The sequence below is a fragment of the Schizophyllum commune genome (assembly GCF_000143185.2).
Source record: "Schizophyllum commune H4-8 unplaced genomic scaffold SCHCOscaffold_6, whole genome shotgun sequence".
Classification (NCBI taxonomy): domain Eukaryota; kingdom Fungi; phylum Basidiomycota; class Agaricomycetes; order Agaricales; family Schizophyllaceae; genus Schizophyllum; species Schizophyllum commune.
In genome coordinates this window covers 202006-227845 of record NW_026089543.1, presented here as the reverse complement: position 1 = coordinate 227845, position 25840 = coordinate 202006, and the positions used below count along the sequence as shown (strand labels likewise).

The 25840-nt window shown below is 56.5% G+C and overlaps 13 protein-coding genes across 13 annotated transcripts; 1 reads left to right on the top strand and 12 right to left on the bottom strand.

Moving 5' to 3' along the window:
• Positions 1 to 220: 220 nt before the first annotated feature.
• Positions 221 to 769, bottom strand: SCHCODRAFT_02470717 (uncharacterized protein; the record flags this gene model as incomplete). Its single annotated transcript, XM_050342691.1, has 1 exon — positions 221 to 769. A coding segment is annotated over one exon (549 nt), but the record flags the coding sequence as incomplete, so codon positions are not given.
• A 489-nt stretch (positions 770 to 1258) lies between these two features.
• Positions 1259 to 1498, bottom strand: SCHCODRAFT_01056004 (uncharacterized protein; the record flags this gene model as incomplete). Its single annotated transcript, XM_050340949.1, has 1 exon — positions 1259 to 1498. A coding segment is annotated over one exon (240 nt), but the record flags the coding sequence as incomplete, so codon positions are not given.
• Positions 1499 to 2185: 687 nt separating this feature from the next.
• SCHCODRAFT_01094666 (uncharacterized protein) lies at positions 2186 to 2557 on the bottom strand (the record flags this gene model as incomplete). Its single annotated transcript, XM_050341017.1, has 1 exon — positions 2186 to 2557. A coding segment is annotated over one exon (372 nt), but the record flags the coding sequence as incomplete, so codon positions are not given.
• A 261-nt stretch (positions 2558 to 2818) lies between these two features.
• On the bottom strand, positions 2819 to 3466 carry SCHCODRAFT_02503123 (uncharacterized protein; the record flags this gene model as incomplete). The annotated part of the gene is made up of 1 exon (XM_050343143.1): positions 2819 to 3466. A coding segment is annotated over one exon (648 nt), but the record flags the coding sequence as incomplete, so codon positions are not given.
• Positions 3467 to 4085: 619 nt separating this feature from the next.
• SCHCODRAFT_01032383 (uncharacterized protein) lies at positions 4086 to 7811 on the bottom strand (the record flags this gene model as incomplete). The annotated part of the gene is made up of 2 exons (XM_050340889.1): positions 4086 to 4799; positions 5007 to 7811. 2 exons carry the CDS (start codon positions 7809 to 7811, stop codon positions 4086 to 4088), a joined length of 3519 nt encoding a protein of 1172 aa, XP_050199871.1.
• A 699-nt stretch (positions 7812 to 8510) lies between these two features.
• On the bottom strand, positions 8511 to 8837 carry SCHCODRAFT_02461172 (uncharacterized protein; the record flags this gene model as incomplete). The annotated part of the gene is made up of 1 exon (XM_050342615.1): positions 8511 to 8837. A coding segment is annotated over one exon (327 nt), but the record flags the coding sequence as incomplete, so codon positions are not given.
• Positions 8838 to 10613: 1776 nt separating this feature from the next.
• SCHCODRAFT_02503883 (uncharacterized protein) lies at positions 10614 to 11336 on the bottom strand (the record flags this gene model as incomplete). The annotated part of the gene is made up of 1 exon (XM_050343149.1): positions 10614 to 11336. A coding segment is annotated over one exon (723 nt), but the record flags the coding sequence as incomplete, so codon positions are not given.
• Positions 11337 to 12458: 1122 nt separating this feature from the next.
• On the bottom strand, positions 12459 to 13653 carry SCHCODRAFT_02748310 (uncharacterized protein; the record flags this gene model as incomplete). Its single annotated transcript, XM_050347215.1, has 2 exons — positions 12459 to 13464; positions 13513 to 13653. The coding sequence occupies 2 exons, from the start codon at positions 13651 to 13653 to the stop codon at positions 12478 to 12480; spliced, it is 1128 nt and encodes a 375-aa protein (XP_050199868.1). The 3' UTR covers positions 12459 to 12477.
• A 268-nt stretch (positions 13654 to 13921) lies between these two features.
• SCHCODRAFT_02541156 (uncharacterized protein) lies at positions 13922 to 15730 on the bottom strand. Its single transcript, XM_050343610.1, has 4 exons — positions 15396 to 15730; positions 14481 to 15346; positions 14268 to 14419; positions 13922 to 14217 (listed from the first exon to the last, which is right to left on the bottom strand). Exons 1-4 carry the CDS (start codon positions 15531 to 15533, stop codon positions 14042 to 14044), a joined length of 1332 nt encoding a protein of 443 aa, XP_050199867.1. The 5' UTR covers positions 15534 to 15730; the 3' UTR covers positions 13922 to 14041.
• Positions 15731 to 15993: 263 nt separating this feature from the next.
• SCHCODRAFT_02541155 (uncharacterized protein) lies at positions 15994 to 17570 on the bottom strand. The gene is made up of 4 exons (XM_003032360.2): positions 17389 to 17570; positions 16493 to 17337; positions 16279 to 16421; positions 15994 to 16225 (listed from the first exon to the last, which is right to left on the bottom strand). The coding sequence occupies exons 1-4, from the start codon at positions 17527 to 17529 to the stop codon at positions 16056 to 16058; spliced, it is 1299 nt and encodes a 432-aa protein (XP_003032406.1). The 5' UTR covers positions 17530 to 17570; the 3' UTR covers positions 15994 to 16055.
• Positions 17571 to 18121: 551 nt separating this feature from the next.
• On the top strand, positions 18122 to 19448 carry SCHCODRAFT_02624828 (uncharacterized protein; the record flags this gene model as incomplete). The annotated part of the gene is made up of 3 exons (XM_003031914.3): positions 18122 to 18862; positions 18920 to 19092; positions 19145 to 19448. The coding sequence occupies 3 exons, from the start codon at positions 18122 to 18124 to the stop codon at positions 19170 to 19172; spliced, it is 942 nt and encodes a 313-aa protein (XP_003031960.2). The 3' UTR covers positions 19173 to 19448.
• Positions 19409 to 21265, bottom strand: SCHCODRAFT_02624825 (uncharacterized protein). Its single transcript, XM_050345265.1, has 12 exons — positions 20985 to 21265; positions 20890 to 20934; positions 20704 to 20838; positions 20545 to 20650; positions 20471 to 20493; positions 20385 to 20415; positions 20172 to 20333; positions 20005 to 20111; positions 19902 to 19951; positions 19743 to 19852; positions 19669 to 19690; positions 19409 to 19619 (listed from the first exon to the last, which is right to left on the bottom strand). Exons 1-12 carry the CDS (start codon positions 21004 to 21006, stop codon positions 19581 to 19583), a joined length of 852 nt encoding a protein of 283 aa, XP_050199866.1. The 5' UTR covers positions 21007 to 21265; the 3' UTR covers positions 19409 to 19580.
• Positions 21266 to 21662: 397 nt separating this feature from the next.
• SCHCODRAFT_02624823 (glycoside hydrolase) lies at positions 21663 to 25676 on the bottom strand. The gene is made up of 17 exons (XM_050345264.1): positions 25086 to 25676; positions 24876 to 25031; positions 24754 to 24827; positions 24639 to 24697; positions 24503 to 24578; positions 24283 to 24411; positions 23683 to 24206; positions 23334 to 23560; positions 23181 to 23266; positions 23068 to 23131; positions 22913 to 23017; positions 22813 to 22862; positions 22493 to 22745; positions 22410 to 22440; positions 22128 to 22356; positions 22012 to 22075; positions 21663 to 21957 (listed from the first exon to the last, which is right to left on the bottom strand). Exons 1-17 carry the CDS (start codon positions 25287 to 25289, stop codon positions 21718 to 21720), a joined length of 2571 nt encoding a protein of 856 aa, XP_050199865.1. The 5' UTR covers positions 25290 to 25676; the 3' UTR covers positions 21663 to 21717.
• Between the last annotated feature and the right edge of the window lie 164 nt (positions 25677 to 25840).

Sequence of the window (25840 nt, the reverse complement as noted above, 5' to 3'; positions counted from 1 at the left end):
AAGAAATTTTGCGGGGGTCCGCAGGGCAGATTTTTCGCAGGCGAGCGCCCGGCTTAAGTACGCTGGGGCCCTATTCATTTCTGCGTCGCTCGCCCGGTTGGTATTCTCCGTCCGACTGAGCCAGCTCGGTTGAGCTCGTATCCTCGTCCGATTCCTCTTCAGTCGAACTGGAGGACGAGCTTAGGTCGTGATAACGCATGAACTCGTGGCGACGGCTGATGTAGGGCAGGAGGCGTCTGGGCGAGAATGCGCCATTCATGATCGAGCCGTCTAATTCACTGAGCACGTAAGCACCTCCCTTGTTCCGACGCACGACTGCGTACGGCCCTAAGTACCGGGGTGCCACCTTGGCTTCGGCGCTGATTTTGTTCTCCGCCACCTGATTTTTGAGGAGCACAAGCTGCCCATTCTGGTACTCGTCCTTCAGCATTCGTTTCTGAAACCGCCTCTCGAACTGCCCCTTGGACCTGAAGCGGGCTCGGCTCAAAGCATGGGACGCACGCTGAATGTCGTCCTGGTGCCGTGCCAGCTGTCGGATGCGGAGCGCGAGCAGGTCGGCAGTGTCCATTCCCATTTTGAAACCTTGGACCATGAACGAGGCTTCCGCGAGGTCCATGGGAAGGATAGGGTCAGTGCCGTGTAGGAGCTGGAAGGGCGAGAAGCCTGTTAAGCGGCTCACAGTGATTCGGTCGGCGAATACGGCTAGTGGCAGTTTCGCAGGCCAATCGGTCGGCTCGTTTACGCATGCTTTTGCTATTGCTTCGCGCAGGGTGAAATGCCCTCGTTCCACTACTCCATTGGCGTGATGGTTGTACGGTGTTATCCGGCGAAGCGGGATGCGAAAATGACGCATGACTGCATCAAAGGCTCCTTGAAATTCCTTCCCGTTGTCGGACACCACTACACGCGGGATCCCGTACCGGTATATGATCTGGGTTTTCACGAATTCAGCCACTTCGAACGAGCGGAGGGTACGCAGCGCTTTTGCTTCACATACCCCTGATAAGTCATCTCGTGCCGCTATTATATATTTGTAGCCCTTCTCGGTCTCCGGCATGAACATGGCGTCCATATAGATCTTGTCAAAGAGACGAACCGGGGTTGAGACCGTGAGGGGAGCTTCTAAGCGCTTGAGGCTGCGGACTTGACAGTCGTAGCAGGATCGAACGTGGTGGCGTACGTCGGCGTATAGGTGCGGCCAGAATACACGCTTTCGAAGGGTCTCGAAGGTCCCCTGAACCCCGCGGTGACCTAACTGTTCGTGGGCTTGCTTCAGGGTTCGAAGGCGTTCGTCTGCGGATAGTATTACCTTCTGCGGCGGCTGGTTGCCGCGCCGGCGGTACATGGTGCCCTCTTGCTTAAAGAAGTCCATAGCCTTGGCCAGGAAGCGTCGTCGCTGCTGCGTGGTTTCGAATGCCGGGGCCTCCAAGGTATCCAGAAACTCACTGTATTGATGAAGGTGTTTCTCCGCTGTGGCGCGTGCGACGCGGAGCACTTGGCTGTCTTGAGGGAAGTCGGAGTCGTGGTTCTCGCTGGGCCCTGTCGCGTCCTTCTCCGTGGCTATTATCGTCAAAAGGGCTATCTCGTCCAGCCATCTATCGTCGTCGCTTTCTGGAACCTCGTTGTGGGTTAACGGGCGCCGGGATAGAGCGTCAGGTCCTTTGAAGCGATCTGCGGGTACGTGTATCAGTTTGAAGTCGAAGAGTAGTATTCCTTGAATCCAGCGGTTGATGGTCGCGTTGGGCTGAAGGTCAGGGTCGTTTAACATCCCCTTGATGTACTGCGCATCCACCTTTACGTGCAGCTCTCGGACCCCCACGAGATAGAGTCGCCAATGGCGAAGAGCCCGGTATAAGCCGAATAGTTCCAATTTTGGCTGCGAGTATCGTGATTCTCGTTCGCTCATGGGGATGGATCCATACCTCGCAGGGTGCTCCTTCCCTCCTTCGTCGATTTGTGACAGAATCATGCCGACCGCGTCCTTGCTGGAGTCCACCGAGAGAATTACGGGTTTGTTCGAGGTATAGTCGATGGGTCGCAGCGCCGGGGGGCTTGTCACCAGCCGTTTGATCTCGTCGAATGCCTTCTGTCTCCTCTGGTCCCAGACAAAGTCTTGATCGTTTCTGTATAGTTCGGTTAAGGGACGAATCTGCCTAGAGTATCCCGGGATCCATATTCTCACCGTTCCACACAGTCCCAGGAACTGGCGTACTTCCTTTGGGTTGGTTAGCGCCGGCCAGGATAGGATTTTGCTTATCTTATCCTGGTCGGGTAACCGACCGGCCTTGCAGCAGGTTTGTCCCACGATGAGTACCTCGGGGCGGCAGATTTGTGCTTTATTGGGGGCGAAAGTGGCGCCCGCGTCCTTTACCCGATGCATAATCCGGTGGACGTCCTTCGCGTGTTCCCATACGAAGCGACGGATTCCCGGGTTGTCAGAAATGGTCTCGGGGTGTCCGTCTTGGTCGAGGTAACGAGAAGTGGGCCCTTTTATAGCGAGGTCGTCGATGAAGATGTTAGCGATGCGCGGAATTTCGGGTTCTAGGACGAACACCATACACTTCTGAAATTCCGCGGGGGAATTGGTATACCCCATGGGCATAGAGGTTAGTCGGAGAAGTCCCAACGGAGACTGAAAGGAGGTTAGGTCGCGGGTGTCGGGATGTGTTTTGCGCGCGTCGAAACCCCAGAAAAGGTCGAATACGGAGTAGCATTCTGCCCCCGCGAACTTTTCTACGAAGTCATCTATGATGGGAAGGGTTCCAGCGTCTCGGAGGGATACCGCGTTCAGTGGTTGAAGGTCATGAACTAAGCGCAGCTTCCCATTTTTCTTTAGCACGCAGAACCATCGAGATCGGTAAGAAGACTGACTCGGTTCGTAAACCCCGGCCTGCATCTTTTCCTTGAGGAGATCTATCACCTTATCGTGGATGCCCGGTGGAATGGGAATGTTACGGTATTCCCAGGGCGTGTGCGGCACGGTCACGTAGATGTAGGGGGAGAAGTAGGATTCCTTGAGCGTTCCTCGTTGGTTTTCCTCGAAGGCCAAGGCGTCCTGATTGAGCTTTAGTACGTGGGCAAACAGCTTTTCCTCTTCGGCCCACATGAATCCTTCCTTGTTGATATCCATACCTGCCAGACGGTCCTTGGTCAGCCTGCCGGAGGGTTCGAACACTGGGGGCTGCGTCGGTAAGGGTTCCATGGATGCAAACAGAGCAGATTCGGTAGGTCGGGTCCGAGTTACCTGACTAGCTACTGGGAATATTCCCCTCACGGGCCTGACTTTCTTGTCCACTCGCTTGTAGGCCGTGAGCACGTGCGGAGCGGAAGGTATTATGCGTTGCTGCGGGAAGGCTTCGGTACATAGGATTAGCTCGTCTTCATCTTCCAAAAAGAGCCGTGCTAGATCATCGGGAGTCAGCTTGGTGGGACGTAGCGCGTCCTCCGAGGTGGCGACCGGGAGCATACGAGAGGGATTGTCCGGATGTGGTAGCGAGAAGAAGAAGACTCGACCGGCATTCTCCGGGGACCCGTGTGAGTCACCTGACCCGGGGTTCAACTCCCGCTTCTTGCCGTAGTGAGACGTGTTTATCGCGAGCTCGCTTGGGTATGGGCGTCTGTGTTCGCCAAAGAGATACTGCCCTATTCGTTCTATTGCTGTATGTATATTGACCCAAAACCGGCGGAAGTCGAGCGAGGGGGATATAATTAGACGATCGTAGGTAAGGTACATGAGATCGCCGACGCGGGAAATCACCAGGCTGGCCGACAGACGCGCCCAGCGCCGTCCATCGCCGTTGTAGACAAGCATATTAGAGGTTCCGGAAATCAGGCGTATCGCAAGGCTACAGGCGAGTATCTGAAGAAGGGTTCCAGCCGAATTCGAGAATAAATATAACAGGAGCGGGTAGGAGAGCCAAAACGGGAACGACGGACGCAGACCTCGCGCGACAAGTTGCTTAAGGTAGTACGTGTATGGCACCCCTCGGTGCGGAGAGGAAGGCTGCGTCTGTTCTTCGTGGTCAGCGATCCTCGGGGAGTCTTGGCAAGTCTCGTACCTAGCCAATTTCGAGAACGGGATGCCCTTAGTAGATGGTCCTACCCGTGCCCCTTACCAGCAGTTCATGCTGCGCGGCGTTGCCCATGGTGGGCACCGGGCCCCCCAGATATCCCAGACGCATCATGAGGCGCAAGGTCTGGTACGACACGCGGGGGTGGGAATAGATGACCTTCTCCACCAGGTCGCTTTCTTGCTCGCGCGAATCGAGGTCGAGAATATTCACCACCCCCGTTAGGTAGTAAAGTTCTTCCAGGAACATCAGAGGATTGAGAGGTTGCATGCTATGACCCCGGATGTCCCTCATATCGCGCCGCACCTGTTCCTGGAGTCCGTTGGTGTGTACCCAATCCACAAGATGACGATTCCCCGCTACAAGCGCGCGACGAGCTTCCAGTACCACGTCCCCCATGTCGGCGATCCCTTCGCCGTGGTCCCGACGATGTTCGTTCATGACGAATGACAGGGGTGCGGTCTGTCCTGGAGGAGCTCGGGGGAACGCCTCGATAGCCGGCGGAAAGTGGGTGTGGATTCGTCCTGCCGGAACGAAGGTTCGGCGAGCGCGCGAGTCGGTGGTGAGGAGGTCGCGGTGGTAAATTAGGAAGTAGTCGAAGAGCGCGTTGGAGGAGGGGTCGGTTGCTACCGACTGGAACATGTTCATCTGCGAGGGTCGTTCGCTGTTGAAGAACACTTCGGGCTTCGTTCTGAGCACGATCTCGTTCTCGGTGTCGTAGTCGTTCAGCTGTTCGAGGCGGTCGAGCGCGACTCGATACTCTCGTACGGCGGCGATGAGTCCGGATGCGTGAGCCATTGGATCGGCGTAGTGAAGAGTGGGACGGGATCCTAGGATGTCCACTATCCCCTCTTGCCCCCATTTATTGATCGAGGATATAATCGTGAACTGCTTGTCCGCGTTAGCGCTTATTGAATCCTGCATGGGGCTACTTACCTGTTCCGCCTCCGGGGCCGTACTAGCAGCGGCTAGCGCGATCACTCGCTGGACAGCGCTCATGACACAGTTAATGTGTCTCAACTTATGGGGATCATCGCGCGTGTCTTCTTCTATGTCGGCTAGATCCGCCATGAACTCGTCTGCGGTCTGTATAGGCGCGGCGTCGTATCCCGGCGGGGGTGGCGGTAGGTCATCTTCACGGAATATGACATCCCCCCAATCATCCTCTATAATCTCCCACCATTCGGCGGCACGCAACTCCCTCAGCCGCGCGCGTGTCGAACCTCCGTCCCCCTCACTGAGTGCTTCCTCGTCCGTTTCCCCTTCTGCGTCCAGCTCCGAATCGGCCGCATGGATCTCTTGGATCGGCGGCGGTCCTTCCCCTTGGTTATTGAAGAAGGGAATGTCCGGTCCGCCTTCATCGTAGATCGAATCTTGGTAATAGTGAACGTACTCGCCTTCGCTAGTTGCTAGGCTGCTCTCGCTTGACGAGTCGCTCATGTCGCTGACAGACTGCAAGGACGGAATACTTGACGGCGCCGGGCTCGGTGGCGACAGCGGCATAGAAGTTGGAGAGACGGCGCTAGGCGGAGTGCTTTCGTCCGTTATGGGAGCAGGAGGCAGCGCGTCCGCGGAGGATGGACTGAGGTCGGGCTCGGATGGTGTTCCTACACGGTATCCTGGTCCGAAGCTCCCTGAATGGCGACGCTGTATACAAACATGAGCGAATGCGCGGACGTGGCGAGAGTAGAGGATCTGTACCAATACTCGTCGTTGTTGTGCTGCCGCCTCTGCCACTCGTGTCCCGTTCATGGGGATCTTCTCGAACCAATCCACATCGTCCAAGTCAGAGATATCAGCCAGTGAGGGGAGATCGACCTCCGAGCTGTTGTTTCCCATTCCGTCGCTCTCGGGGTCTGGGGAGCTGTTCATGCCACCCGCCTCTTCTTCCTCGGAGAGCGCCTCAGCGGCGGTTGGCTCATCGTGGGCGTCGAGGCCGGCAGATAAGGGTGCGTTGTTGGGATCGGATGGCGCTTCTTGGTGCGGACTGGCATAGCCACCGGTGGGGGATACCATCGCTGGGGCGCTGACGGTCCTAACTCGGGGGGTGGCAAGCGCGGCGAGTTCGCCCACAGAGGCTGAGCGAAGCGAGGCGGCGTAGAGGTCCTGTTCGACGGAGCTGACGGTGGACACGTCGTCTGACGAGCTGGTGTGACCTCGCCCGGCCAACGACCATCCGCCGAGGGACTCGCCGTCGTCGTGTTCTCCCGAAGGGACGGGCTCTGCAAACCGGGAAAGTCGCGAGATGGTTCGGGAAACTGTCTCCAAGGCGAGTGCTCCTGAGCGGAAGGCGACTGTAGTAGGGGAGGGGTAGGGTGTCTGATATTGCCTAGATTCGGAGGCGCACTGAGACTTGAGGGAAAGGACCCGATGGGCCAGCCCGCTGGAGATGCCCCCCTGAGCGCCGCGAACCTTGCGCTCGGGGGTTCCTCGAAAGCACTGTTCTGGCTCGTTGGGAGGTCTCCTCACGCCGCTCGTTGAAGAGTCCCTTGGTGTACCAAGACGGGGGTCTGTCGTGCTTCTGGATGATTGTGCGGGCTCGGACTGGGGGCCCAAGATCTTCGCCAGAAAGAAAACGGAAGTAGATCCGCGGTCGCTGTCGTCTTCTTCTTCCCCTGAGTCGCGCGAAGGCTCGCGCATGTCGACGTCCTCCGATTCGCTGTCATAGGTCTCCAGTGTTTCCGTACGTAGCTCTTCGTCGTTAATTCCGCCCCGTACTATGTAGGCGGTTCCGCTCCCGACGCTCCTGGTGACCACTGGCGACGCGGGTCTTGCTGCCGTGAGCATGACCGGCGGAGGAGTAGATGCCGTTGACGACCGCGACGAGGGGTATTGGAGCATCTCGTACTCGCGGGACCGAAGGACTCCGTTAGGCATCGGGTTGCCCTGCTCTGGGGCGGGGTCTTCGTCCGCGTACTCAAGCTCTTCGTCAATGCTGGTCGCGACTTCTAGTGCGGGGTTTGGCTGATCACCGCCATTGACGAGCTGATAGGCGTAGGACTCGGACGTGTTGCGCTCGTCTAATCCTGATCGTTCTTCGCTCTGGCGGCGCTCCAACTCTTGGTGCAGAGCGGCCAGTAGGTCCTGCGTTGACAAAAGCCCGTGCTCCCGGAAGAATTCGTTCAGAGTGTCTCGGTTGGTATGCAGCGCCTCTTCTTCCGGCGAGGGTATAGGCGAGGGAATCCTGTGGGAGGCAGAGAGGGGAGCCAGGTTCGGTGGGGGCGGACTATTAGGAGGATCCTCTATGATATCGCTAGGAGTCGGCGGCTGAGTGGGACTAAAGGCGTCGAAAACGAATACGGGGGCAGTGAACGTTATGTTGGGTGGGGGTCCGGTAGTGTCGTCCACCTGTCTCTGGAAGCGCTCGCTAAGCTGCTCCATTGTTGCCGGCAGGCGAGCGATGCCATTGTGACCTGGCAGTGGGCTATGCTCGCGGTCGGTGGAGGGTTCGGTTTGGGTAAATCCGCGCATGACAATGTCTTGGCAGTCGAAATGCATTTTCCCCGTAATAGGGTGCTGAATGGCGACGACGGCTATGAAAGAATGAGCTAGCTCCTCAGGATCCAGATTCCTGACTACGCTACCTTTGTGAATGAACAATTCGCGGAACTCGTGACCTTGCTCGTCACGCTTTAGCTCCCCCGTTGTACATACACCGGAGACGTTCGCGAAGGTGACGTTGGAAGGCTCAGTGTTTCGAAGGATTTCCGAGAATGCCCGCGCGGCGGCGTGCCTGGCCATTTCAAAGTCGGATCCTGAGGGTATACGGACTCCGCGCGGGGCTTGGTAGTGAGGTATCTGTACGCTGGAACTGTCGATGAACTGAAGGGTATAGGCCAGGGTCCGGTGTTGAGGACCCATTCCTCCGTGGAGCACCGTGGAGAAGGGTGGCGGGGGTTGGAAGAGATTCATTGGGAAGTTGAGTTGTAGCTGGGCGTTATGTTGGAGCGAATTTGTGCTGCAGTAGTCGAAGACGGGGATGAGAGTCGAGGGCTTGTTGACTGGGCTTATATACTCCTTCCCCGTGGTATGCGCTGGCGCTGCCGCTACCGCAGGAATGGCGCGCCATAGCAGGTAGAGTAGCGCAGCAGAGGATATTAACCGCCAGAGGAGAGAGCGTAGGATACAAGTTCGAATTGATGGGCCACGCGGACCTTCGATCATTGATTGGCGCTGAGATTCTTGATGCGATTCTCCTTGTTTTGGGCGGATCTCGTACTCAATCTGTTCTCCTACTTCTTGGGCGGCATACATCACGGCGAAGTTAGGTGCCCTAGTTGGTTCTCTAAACTGGACCTCCGTCCTTGCTGCCTCCGCTGCGTCTTCTATCCCTTCTTCGTCTTCCCGGGCGAGGTAAGTTGGAGCGTGGGCGCGGCTGCCTCCCTTCACTTTGTCCGTGTTACGAACGGGGACAATAAATTTGGGTCCTTCTGGGTCATCCGGGTTTGGTACTAGGAGGCGCGTTCCCGATGATCTTTCTTCGATCGAGATCTGGTTCCCTCTCTGCCAGGGACGTCCTAGCAGGAGTTCATACGGCTCCGGCTTGTTGGGTTCTGGTCTGCTGTCGATGATGTATACGTCGATGAGTGATGACAGACTCCCCACAGCTATCTCCACGTCCCTGACTATGCCCACTACTGGGGTCTGCCGTCCGCTTGCGTCGGTCATGCGCATTGCCCCCGAGGTGTCGATAACGTAGCCTGGTAAGTATTCGTGCATTTTGCGTTCCGTCATCACATTCAGCTGGGACCCCGTGTCGATAATTGCCAGCACGTTGCTTCCCGCGACCCGTACGTCCAGGTGAATGAGCCCGCGGCTTATACGGGCCTCCGGGTATCCCGCCACGGTTCCATATACTCGGGGAGCGTCATCCGGTACATCTTCCGATTCGAGCGTGGTGGATAGTAACGTCTTGGCCACAGCTCGTGGTTTGATGGCGTCCTGAAGCGCCATCCGCAGTTCTTTTGATACACCTAGAACTTCTCGTAACGTGAGTGGTGCGCATGGGCAGTCCATGAGTTTATTCAAGACCGCGCTTGGGTCGGTCTCGCTTACCACTGGGGCCTTTTTGGCAGGACCTCGCGATTTGCCTACCCCTCCGTCTCCATTCACGGGGGTAGGTTCTTGCCTTGCGCTCGGATGCTTATCGAGTCTAGAACCTCCCTCTGCTATTGAACTTTCGAACCGTACGCGTGGTTGACGGGCGTCTACTGGAATAGGCTGGGGTACGCGCGTAAAAGGATTCAAGGAACGCCATTTAGGGTACGCGGAGGGAGCTGGCTTGGATGATGGGGCTTCTTTCTGGGTTTGATCCCGTAGGCCGTCAGGGCTTGCTTCGGGGACACGGGCTTCTTTAGGCTTTTCCTGGGATGGTGGATCGAGGTCGGACATAGATATGTCCGAACGGGGCAAGGGAATAACAGGTGGGTCGTCATTTCTTGTCGCTTGTGGCTCGGGGTCTGGGGCCCTCGCGTCCTTTCTTCCTGCGTTTCTTTCAACTTCATTGCGCATGGGTCGGAATTTAGCGGGGACTGTTTGTCTTACCACGTTTTGGCGTAGTCCCGGACGCTTGTAGGGGACAGACATTCGCTCCTTCCTTGCTACGGTTGCGGCCTTCTCGGTGCGGGTTGCAGGGAATACTTGCACGCGATACACATTTCCTTCGTCGTCTTCTTCAAAGAATTCATTCCCCTCATCATCCTCCGTGTCCCCCTCATAGGATTCCTCGTCCGATAATATTTCCTCCTGTAGGTCGTGGAAGGCCATTAGGGATCGGTGATTGATTTGGTGCGCGTAGCGGCCCTCATCCTCCGTGTCCGACTCGATGCTGGCGAGGTACGTAGTTCCTTCTGACGCCTCGGGGTGACTCAGGAAGAGACTGACCGGAATACTAGCTTCTCCAATGGTTATGCGGTCAATGGCCGCCGCTAGGGTTTCGCCGGGTCTGCGATAGATAATTCCATCGTTTGCCAACACCAGTCGGTTAGTTCCTGGATCCCGCTTCGCGCGTCCTTCTTGAAGGATTTTATTGATCTTGGCGCATTCAAAGATACGGTGTCCGGTCTCATTGCATCCGAAACAGGTTAACTCTCCGAACGACGCGTTATTCACCGCTGGCGCAGGTACCCTAGCCTGGCTTCTCTGGTGCGGGGGCAGATCACGGGGTTCGTGCGGGGCAGGTCGAAGTTGAACTGTGTTGACGCGCCCGCGCTGGGGCGCTACTGGTCGTGAGTGAATTACATCGTCGATTCTTCCCGTTTCATCCATGGATATGGCTTGGTAGTAGAGTGACGCGTATACGGGATCTTCTGGCTTCATGGCGTTTAGCTGCCTAACTAGGTTTGCCACTTCCCCCGCGTTCCCGGATAGTTTGGCGTTGCGGGCGTTGCGCTTCTCCTCCTTTCTCTTGGCTTTTTCCTTACGCTTCGCCCGCTTCCTTTTTCGACGTCGTTCTTCTTTGTCAGAGATGCCGCTGTCATCCGACGAATCCTCCGTGTCTGATCCCGAATCCGAGAGCTCATCTTCGGGAAGAAATCCGAATTTCTCTGCGTCAAGTCGCATTGTCGTGAACTTTTGTCGTTGAAAGTATTCCTCCGCGATGCTGCAGACTAGGGCGATGGGGTAGGCTTCTTCTAGGTCGTGCTCCGGTCGCTTGGCCAGTATGCGATTTTCAAAGATTTCTCGTAGTGCGGGGTGAATTCCCAACCAGAAGTATGCTGCCTCGTCTTGATCGGACAGCTTCTGAGCGTTGGCTAGCTGACCCGCGCGGCTGACGAAGCGCGTGAAGTATTGATTCCATTGTGTGAGGTTTTCCACGCGCCGCTTCTGTGTCTTGGTCACGAACGCTACTACGTCGGAGGGTTTGTATTTTGAATGTACTTTGTCGGCATTGTAGTACTTGAGTAGCGCGGTACGGAGGCCTTCCCAATCGTTCTTAGCATATTCCCGCGTGGACATGATGAATTCTCCTATGTGTTGCGAGCAGTACTGAATGATGTTACGACACTTGTCTCGTCCACTCTTCACATTGTACTGCCGCACTAATCGGTCGTAGTGCTCTAGGAATCGCTCGATTTCGTAGTAGGCACCCTTAAACGTCTTTGGTGCTTGACGGGAGCCCGGAGTAGGCATGTCTAGAACGGTTAGGGGTCGTACTGGCCGCGGGAAATCAGAGTAGGGTATAGGTGGGTAAGTAGCGGGAGCCACGGCGGGAGGCTGGGCGGTTTCCGCCGCGGGTCCCCAATAGAAGTTGGGGGACGTATTCATAGCGGATGTTGGGTGATCGTCAGGGGATGGAGAATTAGCGCGTTCGGACGAGGAGTCTACAATATCGAAGCCATTATCCGATTCTGGAGAATGAGCCATTAAGCACGGTTTTTAGGTAGCGGAGCGGCCGGCGCGCGTAGTTGGGTATTGTTGAGTGGTGGAGATGTGGAGTCGAACTTATTACCTCCCCTCGCGGTGGGCTCCAGGTATGTCAGTCTAATTTAAAGTTAGTAAAAAGGGGGGAGTAAAAAGACCTAATTCCTATTAGGCGAGTTCTTGGCGAGGCGGTGGGCTTCGCGCTGGACTCAGTCTCCAAAAATACGTTTCCCAACTAGTATCTGCGCGCCTGAATTAGGTGTTGCACCGGAGAATCCTGCGGGGTTAGCACGTGGGTGGCGCGTCTAAGCTGAGTTAATGGAAGATCTACCGGGGGCTTTCCTGGAGCGGGCGTGCGGTGGTCAAGAAGCTGCTGTTCAAGGGGCTTTTAATATGTCGGAGGTCCTCTGTATGGCTAGGCTGATAGTGATACGCGGCAGTGGCAGGTTCTGGTTAGCTTTCTGAAGCTTCGGACAGGTACTGTGGGCAAAGTAGATGATGTATTAGGCCCTGAATCTACGCTACTTATATACTTAGGGGATACGTTCCTCGTGCGCTGGCAGATTTGCTGGCGCTTGCCGCGTCTCCCTCCAGCGACGTCGTTTCCTCCGTGCTGGATAATCGCTGACCGATTTCGGAAGCCCCCGAACCCCGTGATGAGTCAGGTGCCAGCGGAGCCGAAAGGCCTAGACCGGCCCGTCCTCGTGGCATTCGCCCCTATGTCCGAACTCATTCGTCGCGTGACAATACGATCAACGCAAAGGGTGCGTTGAGGGTGATCTGCCTGTCTCTTTGCGAGTTCAGTCTCATCGCTCCTCAGCAACCTTCTTATGAAACTACGCTCTGTACGAAAGTGACCGTCAGAGAGATGTAAGTATTAGTCATTCTGAACGCACCGTCTTTGGAGAGTCTTTTGAAGAAGCTCGCCTTCCTTTAGGCTTGGTTCAGCGTACTGTGATTTCCGAGAGATCCCACATATCTAGCGTCCTGATGCTGGACTTCCGCAAGGCGCCGCGCTTGCCGCAAATTATACCCATATCTGATCCTACAAAGACGTACATTGGCACATGGAAAAGCGACAAGACGCAGATCGGAGGAAGCGGGGCAGTAGACAAAAGCGAAGGCGGTGGCAGAGATCAGCCACGGGCATTTCCAGCTTAAAGAGCTCTGCAAAGAATCGAGTTGGATCGGGGGGCACATCAAATTGCTTGATATCGTAGGATTCGACCTTGATCCAGGGGTGATGATCATCGAACCCGTGAAGTTCCAGAAGTGCAGCCAGCACGTCTTCCGGTCTATCGGTGGACAAAGTCGAACTCGAGGCGCCGGAAATAGTGGAAACGCTTTTATCACGCTCCTGTGTAGCCTCAGCAACATTCGTGGGGAAGATAGTCGTCAGGGCCGCCGCGGCAGGCTTCGACGAGTTCTCGCCAGCAGTAGTATTATTCTTCTGCGGAGAAGAGGGGAAGGCGTCGCCTTTTGACTTCGTCTGCGCTTCAGGATGAACAGATCCCGAGGCGATAGCAGTGCTAGCTTCCTCTTGCATGCGCGTCTGAGCGCGCTCGCGGCAGATTTCCCACCACGATTTGCCGTCGGTGCGCTTGCGCTTGTCAGCAAGATGAATCGCGCTTAGGACCTGAGCAGGAACATTGTGTGGCGGCGGTGCGCGTCGCTCCTCTTTCGCTTGCCGCGATAGCTTCGTGTAATCGATGTCGGCCGACTGATACTGGTCGAGGACGGCAGCTTCGTCTGGAGAAAGGCATGACGGCGGTGTTTCTTCGAACCCGCGATTCGCGCAGATCGCCACCTTCCGGTACATCCGCGCGTGATAGCAATTCTCCCAGGGAAGGTGAGGAAGAGGCTCGACAGGGCGTCTGCGCTCAGGGTGTTCGGTAGTGGGGAAGACGGGGACGGTTTGATAGGTTTGATAGAACTCGAAGTGTCTGTCTTGCTCCGTCGGAGGAATACCTTGTACCAGAAGGTCCCAGGTGATCAAGCGGAAGGGCGTGGGCCCAGACAAAGCGTGGTGCTCCTGGTCGATCGTATTAGTGCTCAGCAAAGCGAGTAGAGTATGGCGCACCTTCGATGCAGTCGCCACATATCGCCCGCACTTGAGCTTAGCTATCTGTTCCCTGACGATAGCATCGTCGATGTCCCACAGGCTCGCTGCGGGATCTAGCGAAATCACGGCGTACGTGCCCTGCCAGGGGAGTGGTGCCATGCTTTCCGGTGTGGTCGAAGGAGACGGTGAAGGAGAGTAATATGCCATGAATTCATTTCCAGCTCCCTTATATATTGCTCCCGTTGCTATTCGCCAATGTGAAATGGTCGAGAACAAGGAGCACCAAATGCGGACGCCTTCGTGTCGCGCGACGGGAGTGATCCGAAAGTCGAACATGTCACACATGTCACACTGTTCGAATCGTCGGGTTTACCTGCGTGCCGAATTTATTCAGGTCCGCTTTCTTCAACCATTAGTAGTAGGAAAGGGGAGATCCGCAAGATTATATTGAGCCGACACAATGTTAAATATTCTGATAGCCCGTTCTGCTACGTTGAACCGCCCGACAGGGAAGGAGCAGTACACGGCCCTAAGCGGCGCCGGTGTACTACGCAGCGCTGACGGTGATGCGAGAGAAAATCAAGTGGCGAAGTCGCTGAATGGCATGCGACTTCTTTGATGCGGGAGGGCCCGAAGCCTCCGTCGACGCTCGAACTGCTTCAATGTTCGCCGGGGTAGTCTCTTTGGCACGAGAGCCCCGACTCATCAAACGTCTAACGCGCTCTACGACTTCGTCAGATTGCGCGCGGGTGTACTTCCAACGGTATACGTACTCGTCGACGTTGAGATTCTGGTCGCCAGGGTTTGCTTCGCAGGTCCCGAGACCGGGCGCCCACGCGCCTCAATCGACGCCATATAGTCGGCGTCCTGGCGTTGGACGTCCTCCAAACGCTTCTTCTGACGTTCGATATAGTCACTTCTAATCCTGATTAGACGTTAGACAATCGTGCACGTCGTACACAAAGGGCATGATAGGCGCAGCTTACCTTTCTAATTCCTTCAGCTCCTCGAAGAACCCAGATGGATGCGGCGGGACGTCGAACCGCTGGATGTTGTAGGACTCGATCTTGACCCAGGGTAATTGCTTCTCGAGCTCATCAAGTCCCAGGAGCGCGGCAAGCATGTCCTCGGGTCCAGAGACTGAGCAGGCGTCCGAGCCGCTGTCGGAGCCGCTTCCCTGGCGCTCTTGTGTAGCCTGAGCAGCGGGCGAAGGGCGGACGGTGGGCGTCTCGGCAACAATAGGCGGCAGTGAGAGCTCACGGGACGGTGCAGAATCCATCTCTTGCGAGATAGGGGTGTGGTCGCTCAGCGGTGATACGGTCGTAGGAAGGGTGGAACTTTGAAACGCGACGGCCTGAGCCGCCTCCTCTGCTTGTCGCTTCTGAGCACGCTCGCAAACAATGGCCCACCAGGGCTTGCCATCCGCGCGCCGGCGCTTATTCGCAAGACGTATGGCCATCAAAACCTGCGCGGGAACGTCGTGCAACGGCGGATATTCGCCGTCTTGCTTTGCGCGCTCGCACAGCACAGAATAGTTGTTGTCGGTTGAGATATACTGGTCGAGAACGGCTGCCTCTTCCGGGGAGAGGCACGACTGTGGGTTCTCTTCCGTGTCGAGGGTCTCGCAAATCGCGACCGTCCGGTAAAGCCGGGCATGATAGCAACCTTCCCAGGGAAGATGAGGGAGGGGCTCGACTGGGCGCCTGCTTTCTGGATGCGTAGTGTTGGGTAGGATGGGAACAGTCATGTATGACTTGAAAAAGACTTCTGGGGCATCGGAAGGCATGCCCTGAACAACAAAGTCCCAGCTAAACGTGCGCTGTGGCATAAGCGCGGAAAGAGGGTGATGATCCTAGCGCATGCTCAGCCATTGTTGGTGGATCATTGATAGCAGTACGCACCTCCGTCGCTGTCGCCACATATCTACCGCACTTCATCTTTCGCAGGTCTTCGTTCACTATGGGATCGTCGATGTCCTTCAGACTTGACGCTGGATCGAGAGATAGAACGACGTAGGCGCCGCGCCAGGGCAAAGTCATCGTGGCCGTGCGTCCAGGGTGATATTAAGAGCAGAAAGAGAGGGACAAGAAGCGAGGAGAGAAAGGTTAAAATTCAGACGTGGGGCCAAGATAACGGATACGAAAAAGCTGGCCTCCTATCGAGGTGTGCGAACAGCGGTTACGGGAGATGAGATGAGGATAGATGGAGGTGGGACAAGGAATCATCTTGAGCTCTTAAGTGCTTCTTATGTTGCTATCCGCGGCGCGAAGTGGTTGAGGACAAGGCGCACCAAATGCGGACGCCTTCGCGACACATGACACGCGTCCGGAGTGATCCGGAAGTTGAACATGTCACATGCGTCACACTGTTCGATATGCGGTGTACTACATCCCTTGCAGACATATAGGTGGACACTGAAATCAATTCATATAAAAGGGGCATATAGATAGCAAGAGGCATTTTGTCAAGGCTTCAGGCCACAAATACAAGAGAATAACCCGAAGGAGTACGGGCCACGACCATTGAGTAATTCTTCGGATTGGATATTCGTCCATATGTATTCATAGAACCGTGGGCACCGCATTTTTTGAGGTACCTTTACACAAGGGCAATATGCGCGACCACCGAGAGCCTGACCGCACCTTCTCAGACTCAGGTGAATCGGACGGGATACTAATCGAACGAGCAAGTCGCGCACGCAAGAATTTGGCGGACTTCACGAATGGCAGACCTGTCGCGTAATGATTAATAGGCGTAGGGGTGCGCATTCGTCACGCGACGTACAGGATAGCTTCTTGACGAGGAGGCTGCGATGACGCGGCTTGCCAGCCCTCCCTCGCGCCTCGATCGAAGCGATATACTCAGCATCTTGTCGTTGGACCTCTTTTAGACGGGCCTTCTGCCGCTCGACGTAGTCTGTCTTGATTCTGAGATGCGTCAATACGACTGACCGACGTGGCAACGAAGACATAGGCAGCGAGAAGAGGGTCGCACTCACTTTTCCAGCTTCTTCAGCTCCTCGAAGAAGCCAGTAGGATCCGGCGGCGCGTCAAATTGGCGGATATCGTAGGACTCGACGTAGAGCCAGGGAAGGTTGCTAGACGCGGTGTTGATGCCGAGGAGGATACCGGCGACGACGTCTTTGAAGTCAGACTCATACGACGACTCGGACGGGGCTGATGCGGAGGCATTTGCGTTAGGAACTGGGGGAGAAGCAGAAGCAGCTTCGTGGGTGGGCAGATCATCGGGCATTATATTTGCGGCTGGCTCCGATGGTTGTTCAGCGTCGTCAGGCGCTTGAAAAGCAGCGCCGTTGTCTTCCTCGCAAGTCGAGTCTCCCTCTAGCGCACGTCTTGCCATATTCGCTTGTGCGTCCTCCCGAGTGATGAGCCACCAGGGCTTGCCATCCTCGCGACGCCATTTATTCGCCATCCTGATCATCCTCAGAACGTTCGCCGACACAAAGTGCGGCTCCGGCGCCGGCTCACCCGCGAGCTTCGCGCGCCTCACGCGCGTCGCATAGCCCAAATCGGCCTCAAGGTATGCGTCAATGACCTGGCTTTCAGGCGGCGAGAAGCAGGACTGGGGGTCCGCGTCGATCTCCTTCGTCACGCACATCGCCGAATCCAGCCGGTGGATGGAGGCGTGGTAGCAGTTATCCCAGGGAAGGGGAGGCAGGGTCTCGACGGGGCGTCTGCTCTCCGGATGCAAGGTGTTCGGATGGATGGGGACGGTCATGTAGGGCTCGAATCCGGTTTCGGGGTCTTTGGGAGGAAGGCCTTGCGTCACAAAGTCCCAAATGAGCGTCCGTTGCGCAGTAAAGGCGCCTAAAGGGTGTAGTTCCTGTATTCCAAGTCAATCATCATCAAGGCATGAAGAATGAGGACGACGCACCCAAGTTGCCGCCGCCACATATTTTCCACATTCAAGCGCCCGAGCTTGCTCTTGAACAATATCGTCGTCGATCTGCTCCACGCTTTTGACTGGATCCAATGATACGACAACATAAGCGCCCATGTATGGAAGGAGACTCATGTCGAGGCGGAAGAACGTGAGGGAATGGGGATCGGGTCAGGAGAGAGGAAAGAAGAGTGACAGCGACTGATCATACCAGCTTGCCTCGAGCCGCCGAGGTTGCCGGTGGCGAAGGACGGGCTTCTGCAGGCACCGGGTAAGCCTGAGAATGCTGGTCAACTAGCGAGTTCAGCATCGGACTTTGCCGCACGAACTCTACCACGTGAGATGATATCACGTAGCGCTCATCAAGATCCAATGATTTCTTTTCGCGTCGTACCACCATGCCATATCTATCCGCAGCTCTGCGTGGTCCATAGAGCATCGCTTAGGTAGGTACTATTTACAGATACGTAGTCGTTTGCCATCTCATTACCTCCGACCGCTGACATACCTCCATCTCGCAGCATCCCCATCGGTCAACAATAGGAATGCTTATTGTTGAACATGACCAGGGAGTATTCAGACTTGGCAGTGAAATTATGCAGCGGCACAAACTGTAGGAATTCTGAGAGCTCGGACCAAAGTGCAAGGGCCTGTCGGATTTCACTTTTATACGCAAGGGAAGTTGAGGAACACCAACATCTTCATCTGTTTTCACTCTCAGTCCGTAATGGCGACTGTCTCTCACTTCATCGCACCGTGTGGGTGCGCTGTTCCTTGCCATGCCGAAGGTGGGCGGCCCATTCTGCTCGAGCCTCGCGTGGGCGATATCCTGGGCACTCGCGAGCCCTTTCTGACGGCCCTCAAACCTTTCGTCGAGGACTTTGTTCGCCTCGACGCTGGACTACCCGTAGCCAATGAGGAGAAATCACACCTCCTCACGCTGATACGAAGCCTTTGCTCTGGGCGGATGGGAACCAAGCTCATTGAGGAGGCCACCGTGTACTCTTCGCACGTTTCACGCTTCAACAAGGAGCGCCCATGCTTGGTTATTCAAGCCAGCGAGCAACAGCACGATTTCTTCGTTTGCCTCATGGGGTCGTTCGAGCAGTCCTGGGTTCTACCGCCTGTCCTTCAGAAGCTCGGCACTATCCTGATTCCTGTCGCGACGCCCAACGCGGTCTGCGCGCAGGGCGGAGTTCCGAAGGCGCATGTCCACACGCACCCGCCCTGGCGCAATGAACCGCAGTGGCTTCTGGCGATGTCCATACGCGTGCGACGCGACACGCTCTCCTCTTTCCCGCACCATAACCTACGACTTCCTGCGCATCGTTGTCCCTACGTTGATGACGCCACTACAGGAGACCTTCTCGAACTGTGCAGTCGCAATCTGTATGTGCTGATTACGATGCAGCAGGACCCTAGTATACGCGAGAAACTGGCTCGGGAACTTCTCAATCAAACGAACATTGTGAGCTATCCATCCAGGCACAAGTTGATTATGACTGACGCCATGAATTCTGGCTAGCGTGACCTCTTTATAGACGAACCACGTCCCAGAAATACTGTAGGCCGTGAGGAAACTCTTATATTCGACGCTTATGAGATCGGAAGGTTAACGTATCTGCGCCACACCGAATGGAAAGATCGCATGACTCGTACCTGTCGAGACGACCCCGCAGCCCCAAGCCAGCCCCTCCTGTAAGCATCTTCAGCTCTTGTACATCATATCGTACTTACGAATGTGATTTAGGGGTCGTTTTATCTGCCAAGTTCGGTGAGTTGCATTTTGACTCCCTTTAACGCACGCTAGAAAATACCGATATCATCTCAGCCACGCGCCCACAAGGCATTCAGTACTCACAGCGCGGCTGCAACAGCACCACTTCCCGGTAGCAGGCGGCAAAGGGCGCGGGAGAGGGATATGAAGCTCGGTATAACGCCCTCATTTGAGAAGCGCACGAAGAGTGGAGGGATGCCTACGAGGTGGGGCGCCAAAATCAAGCGCGCCCTTTTCTGATGATTTAGCCATTGTTTTGCAGTCCTGTGATATCGCTCGTAGTATTGCTACCTTACTACGCGAGATTACTGCACAAAATTACGTCGTACCACATACAACTGAAATCGCTCCCATCCCTTGATCAACCTCGCCACACTTGCGTCCACCTCTTCGGCACCGGCCAGGCTCTTCAAACGATGACCGAGATGATGTTCTCCAGCACATCCTTCTGTAGATAGTGTCAGTAGCGAATGTCGCATAGCACACAATACACGCACGGTGATCTCGCTGGTCTGTGGACTGTGGATGGGATGAGTTAGCGTAGGCGGATCGGGTGCGGATGGACGCTCACTCGAAGAAGATGATGGTGTCCAGAGCTTCGCCCGTCAGAGAGATGAGGACGGTACGCTTCACACCTTCCTCGTCGGTACAGATCGCCGAGCCAGCGAGGATGCCGAAGCCCTGATACGATCGTTAGCGAGGAGGAGGCCTGACAGATCCCAAGACTCACGTCGACATTGATGCTCTTATACGCCCACTGGGCGACGTAGGCCTTGTACACTGATGCGAGAATATTTGGCACGTTGTTGCAAACAGACAGACGGAATATTTACCGATCTCGAACTCGTCATGCTCGAAGAGCGCCTTGCGCTGATGGAAGTCGGCGATGCGACCCTTCTGCCATAAGCTCTTGAGGACGGCGCCGTCGAGGACAAAGTAACTGCGAGGGTATTGATGTCAGCTCATGTGTAGGCATGTATAATGGAATCGGAGAACGTACATGCGTGTCGGGTGCTCGATGGTGACCTTGCCCTCCAGCTTCTTGTTCGCCTCAAGAACCTTCCCGACCTGCGCGCCGCGGATGCTGTACTTGTTGAAGCGCCACTGGTGGGGGATATCATTGTCGTCGACCCAGTCTCCCTTCTTGCCAAAGACCCTGTTTCTGTCGAGCGTGTGTAAGCGCCGAGAAGCGTACGTCGAACGACCCTCTCACTCGTCGTTCTCGGGGCCCTGGCTCATGAAAGCTGAGGGCGGGATGAGGGCCTGGTCATCAGTAAACCATGCCGCGCGGCGACGTACTGTCTGTCACCACATTCTGAATTCTGTGCCACCGAAGTTAGCGACGACGAGGATGCCGAAGCAGAGATACTCACTTGTCGTACTTCGCGTCCGGGGCGGGCTTGATGATCCAGCGCTGATGGGCGGCACCACCCTCGGGGCTGGTTCGCCCAACGACGAGCGTCCAATCCTCAGGAGAGGCTGCAGCGCGCATAAGCACAGCACGGCGTACAATCAGGGCACAAGACACGTACCTCCCAGAAGGTCAAGCGACTTGCCCGTCGCCAGGTTCGTGATGACGAAGGAACCGCCCTCAGAGGGCTTCACGAACCAGAGCTGGCAGAGGTTTTCCTTGGGCCCCAACGCAGGGGACAATTTTACGTGCTCGCCTGCGAGTCGAGAGTCAACCTCGACGACGCTGAGAGGACGCTGGTGCTCACCGTACGAGCTGATCAGCGCCTTCGCCTTGCGGTTGACGATGGTGTCTGCCCATTTCTGCGTGAGCAATGCCTTAGGGGTACGAGAAACGACGTACAAATGCCAGCCTTGTCGAACATGGTGGATGAGATGGAGAAGTTTGCTGTAAAGCTGAGGTCGAGTGTGAAAGCAGGTGTAGACTGAGTCTGGTGTTCTGCGGTGGTTGAGCCGGTTTTTATACTGCTGAGTTCGCCCGTCGGAGGAATCTGAGGGCCGTGCGAGAGGTACGAGGGAGCTGAGGTCGTGAGTGCTAGGCTGGAATATGTTACGCGACGAGCGCACGAATCACAGAAAAATACAGGAACAATGTCATTTCAACGCGATTAACGGACATCCTCGCGTGCCTAGCGATGCTTTTCAACAATAGGTCAGTCTGTCGAGATCTCTGAGTCACCGTTGGTCGCGAGTGTCGTCGAGCACTTTGGGGTGCTTGCCGTCATCATCGCCACTCCGCTGACGGGGATATTCTGTCTGGACTTCTGCACGAATAGTCGGCGCAGTGATAGCCCTACGCAAAGGGGCAAGCTCACGACATCCCCATGTCGTCTGAAGGCACCGCAGCGTCTCTTAGCGCCCTCGAGTGACACCTCGCAGCCCAATATGTACGTTGTTGCCCTAGATGTTGGACATCACATGAGCGTCGGCCGCAAACATCCACCGATTCTCGCTCACCTAATTCGACCCTCTCCCTGGCCATTGGATACACACCGTAACATCCCTCCTTTCGATCATTAACTCCGTCGCGCCGCATTGCAGATGAGTGTCATTACGGTCTCTGATAAACATCCTCTCTACGTGTACAGTACCTTGAACGCCCACACGTCGTCTACTTGCTTCAGGTCATCCTCGTCCGCGTAGAGCTCGAAGACACCGTCGTCAGTCCACTTCCAGTCGAGTTCTCTGTCCGCGGTGTCGCGCCCAAGGAAGGTTGCCTTGTCGCCCTCCTTGAGCGGCAAGGGGAGCTTCGTGGAGATAACGCCGCCTTCGGGATAGACCAGCGACAGGATGTAGAAGGCGTCGTCTTTCGTCGTCTGCGAGGCGAAGGTGAGTACCTGCGCGGCGCGTGCGAGAACGCTGAGACTTACGAAGCGCAGATCGCCGTCCTCCGCTGCGACGTACCAGTACTTCGTCCCGTAGATGGCGTCACCACTTCCCAAAGGTCAGCCCGACTAGACACAGCTCCCTCTGAAAGCGCACTCACCCAATCTTCAACCACTTCCCGACCTTCATCAGCGAGCTGCGCGACGGCGGCACGATCGTTCCGTTCGCCGTCGGCCCGATGTCGATCAGGTAGTTCCCATTCTTCGAAACGATGTCGACGAGAGAGTGGAGGATGTACGTCGCATTGCGGTAGTCCTCGTACGGCGTGTCGCGGTTGTAGCCGTAGGAGTAGGGGTCCGAGCCCTCACTGGACTCCCATTTGCGGAGCTCTGTAAGAGGAGGTCAGCGGTGCGCAACGACCAAGTGATAGAAGGGTGCGTACTCAGATGACTGGTCGCCGAGTACTCTGGGTTCTGTGAGTCGACTAGTCAGTGCGCACTTCCACCCAGCCGAGCGCATACTCACATCGAAATCCGAGTAATTCGCCCCACACCGCGCATTGGCCACCACCTGTCTTCCCTCCTGCTTCGCCCAATTGAACCACTCCGGCGCGATATCCGGCAGGACTGTGGGCCCGCCGACATCGCACCACAAGATATCCGTCTCGTACTGGTAGAAGAGCGCTTCCATCTGGGGCTTCATGATGTCCTCGAGGAAGTCATCGACCTCGACGTATCCGGTGTAAGGCTCCTTGGGCGCACTGGCGTTGTAGGCGTTGCTGGCAGCGGAGCAATCGAGTTGGTAAGCAAGGCTAGTGATAGAAGGGGATGGGACAGGCCACGTACGCGGCGAGACCGCCAGCGAAGCCGGTACGCTGGAGGATGTTGTAACCGGGCTGCCAGAGTCGGTCAGAAGAACTCTTGAGGAGCGCGGTGAACTACTCACCGAGTCCGGGTCAGAGCTCCGCCTATGGTACAGGTCATCGCCGCCGCCAGCGTGGCCATACTTGGCGAACGCGGGATTGAACCATTCCGGCAATGAGTAGTAGAGCTGGTGGCGGGTTAGTACGAGGTAGACGATCTATCGATGAACATGCTTACCCCACGGTGAAGCTGCGGTTGCGTATTGTTCGCCGCGAGCATGATCTCGGCGATGAGGTCGCGCCTGTTGCGATCATCAGAAGCGACGGTAGAGATTGGAGCGCAGGACTCACTTCGGCCCATAGTTCAGCGAGTTCCTGTTGCTCGACGCGCCCGTATCAAAGAGCGCAAACCCGTCGTGATGCTTCGTCGTGATGACCTGCGACGCAGTTAGCCTCGCATCTCCGCCCCACACCTACGACCATATCTGCTGGAGTGCTACTCACAAAATACTTCGCCCCCACATCCGCTACGAACTGCACGAACTCCTCCGCGTCGAACGCATCCGCCGTAAACATCGGGAAGAACTCATCGTAGAAGAAGTCCTCGCCGTACGTCTCCTTGTGGTACGTCCAGACGGCGGAGGATTCGTTGGCGGGGTTGCGCTGCCAGTACCAGTACCACTCGGCGTACTGGGTGCCGGAGACGGTCCAGGCGGGGACGGAGTAGATGCCTGGGTAGAGCATGAGTGGGTGTTGGCGGGAGGGAGGTGAGGGACGATGGTAGAGGGGGGAGAGGGTGAGCAATAGGAGGAGCACGAGGCAGAGAGGCGGGGAACGAAGGAGCGCGACCCACCCCAATGCACGAACAGCCCGAACTTCGCATCGTCGAACCATTCAGCGCTCTCGTGTGTGCTCAGGCTATCGTCGCCGACGTAGTAGTCCGGGATTCCGGCCACGATGGGCCACTCCCTGTCCGAGGCCCAGGCGACGCTATCGTCCCTCGCCGACCTCCCACCGTCAGCGAGCACTTTCTCGTTCCTGGCAAATGTCGCCCGCTCGTTCTTCTCGCCATCACTTTCAGCGGCTCCTCCGGCGGTCGCCACCACCCCACCAGGCGTAGCCACCACCCGCGCCTTGCCCTTCGCCCCCGCCTCAACGCCCTTCTTATTCACCACGCCCACGACCACCTTCGCCTGGTCGCCTCCCCGCAGCCGCACGATCGTCGCCGGCAGTACGGTCTCAACATCGTCGGACTTGAGCGAGAGGGTCAAAGGTGATGTAAGCCAGGCCTCGGGGCCGGCGGTCGAGGGGGCGAGGTTGGCGAGGGTGAGCTCGATGAGTTGGGCCTGGGTGGAGGTGGAGTCAAGCGTGCGGAATCTATAGGCGAGGAGGTCAGTACCAAATTGGTGAGAAAGAATGTATAGGTAGATGAAGGAAGGACGAGTGAGCTCACTTCGTCGTACTCCGCACGTTCTGCACTTCGAGTACGGGTGCGTCCGCGGTGGCGTTGGACCCGGAGACGAGCGTGATCGCGAAGACGTGGATGCTGACCGTGCCGGTCAGTTGCGAGCTGCCTGTCTGGCTGAGGGAAAGGTTAGCGTCAGTAACGTTGAGTGCGTCAGCGAGGTTGGACAGGGAGGCAATTCGCGCGGAAGGGAGGATAGTGAACTCACTTGGGCAAGATAAAGCTGGTCAGAACCTTCGAGTTGTCGACGTGGTGCTGGAAGGTGAACATGCGCGTGATGTTGTCTGGGAATGAGAGCAGCGTCAATGAGGTTGGAGGTAGAAGGATGTATGAAGAAAGCGTACAGTTTCTGTGCGTTGTGCCGTTTGCGAGCCCTTCGTTGAGATAGGGAACGGTGATCGGGCTGGAAGGGGTGGTAAGTGAAAACGGGGAGCCTAGGGACACAGGCATGGAACCTACCCATCCGAAGGGTTCTTCAACCACCAGGGAGCGACAACGAAGCCGAGGCTCTCCGTCGAGTTATCGTCGTAAACCTAGTGAAATGTCAGAAGGGTGAAGGAGCAGCATGACGCGCCACGCACCGCGAAGAACTCCCCGTTCACATACGCGATCCCGTCCGTCGCGCCAAGGAAGTTGAAAGAGTGGTACTTCCCGCGCGGCACGTCGATCGTCTGTCCCGTGCAGTTGATGTTGTCCAGGACGGCTGGGTCGGGGTTCGTGAACACCGGGAGCGTGTACTGCGTTCGTGTTAGCCGGCGTTCACCACTAATCCCCTTCCCCCGATCACCTACATTGATCGACGCGTCCGTCAATGTTCCCTGCGGAAGGTACTCAGCCGGATACGACCCATTATGACCGTCGAAGTTCGCCATCTGCCCCTCGACCGCTGCCGCCTTGTTGTTCATGAAGGGCGTGAGGTCGACCTGCGTCTGCACGAGCGCGCCGCGCGCGCCCACGCTGAGCAGCGCGCCAGCTAGCGCGTACGAGAGGATCATGGTCGCGCCTAAGAGGGTTTGACGCGCGAGGAAGGCTGAAGCAATTAGCAGACCGCGTCCACTCCTCCGTCCGGAGTCTTATAGCGCATCATCGAATAGATAAGTCGGTGGGGATGCCGCCATCAGCAGGCCGGGGGACGGCGCATGTGTGCAGATCCTGTGACGGAGAGCGGGTGCCGGACAAAGTGAATGATAAGGAGGGCGTGGGGATGTCGAAGTTGGATAGCCGGGAAGTGCTTCTGTACCTTGGCGGACCGCTCGGGGTCCGCGCGCTTAAACTTCAATTTCGAGCTGGTAGTCGGAACGGAGATGGCATGCCAGCATTTAGATAGGCAGTTATCAGTGCGTCAAGGCAGCGGGCGTGCGCGAAGGTCTAGGCAACTTGGTCCATGATGATGGTCAGGACCAAGATAATGCTGCCATGATGTGGCGTGGGAATCAGGTCGGCAACTCCCGTATTGGCGTCTTTGCACTGGCATTTCCGGACTTGGTTCTTCTCTTGCGCTTACAGTATCCACTTCAGGCGACGGCCTCTACTTCTTTACCGACTC

Bases quoted from the DNA above. Each gene is read 5' to 3' on its own strand.
- SCHCODRAFT_02541156 (XM_050343610.1), bottom strand. From the start codon at position 15,533: ATGACTTTGCCCTGGCGCGGCGCCTACGTCGTTCTATCTCTCGATCCA. The intron at 14,420-14,480 runs GTAAGCTGCGCC...ACGTCTAATCAG, and splicing joins GAGCTGAAGGAATTAGAAAG to GATTAGAAGTGACTATATCG. The intron at 14,218-14,267 runs GTACGTATACCG...ACGAAGTCGTAG, and splicing joins CAGAATCTCAACGTCGACGA to AGCGCGTTAGACGTTTGATG.
- SCHCODRAFT_02541155 (XM_003032360.2), bottom strand. From the start codon at position 17,529: ATGAGTCTCCTTCCATACATGGGCGCTTATGTTGTCGTATCATTGGAT. The intron at 17,338-17,388 runs GTGCGTCGTCCT...CTTGGAATACAG, and splicing joins ATGTGGCGGCGGCAACTTGG to GAACTACACCCTTTAGGCGC. The intron at 16,226-16,278 runs GTACGTCGCGTG...ATTACGCGACAG, and splicing joins CCTCGTCAAGAAGCTATCCT to GTCTGCCATTCGTGAAGTCC.
- SCHCODRAFT_02624825 (XM_050345265.1), bottom strand. From the start codon at position 21,006: ATGTTCGACAAGGCTGGCATTT. The intron at 20,651-20,703 runs GTACGTGTCTTG...TGCGCGCTGCAG, and splicing joins GTCGCTTGACCTTCTGGGAG to CCTCTCCTGAGGATTGGACG. The intron at 20,494-20,544 runs GTGAGTATCTCT...TCGGTGGCACAG, and splicing joins CCGGACGCGAAGTACGACAA to AATTCAGAATGTGGTGACAG.
- SCHCODRAFT_02624823 (XM_050345264.1), bottom strand. From the start codon at position 25,289: ATGATCCTCTCGTACGCGCTAGCTGGCGCGCTGCTCAGCGTGGGCGCG. The intron at 22,441-22,492 runs GTGAGTATGCGC...GTCGACTCACAG, and splicing joins CGAATTACTCGGATTTCGAT to AACCCAGAGTACTCGGCGAC. The intron at 22,076-22,127 runs GTGAGTGCGCTT...ACCTTTGGGAAG, and splicing joins GGGAAGTGGTTGAAGATTGG to TGGTGACGCCATCTACGGGA.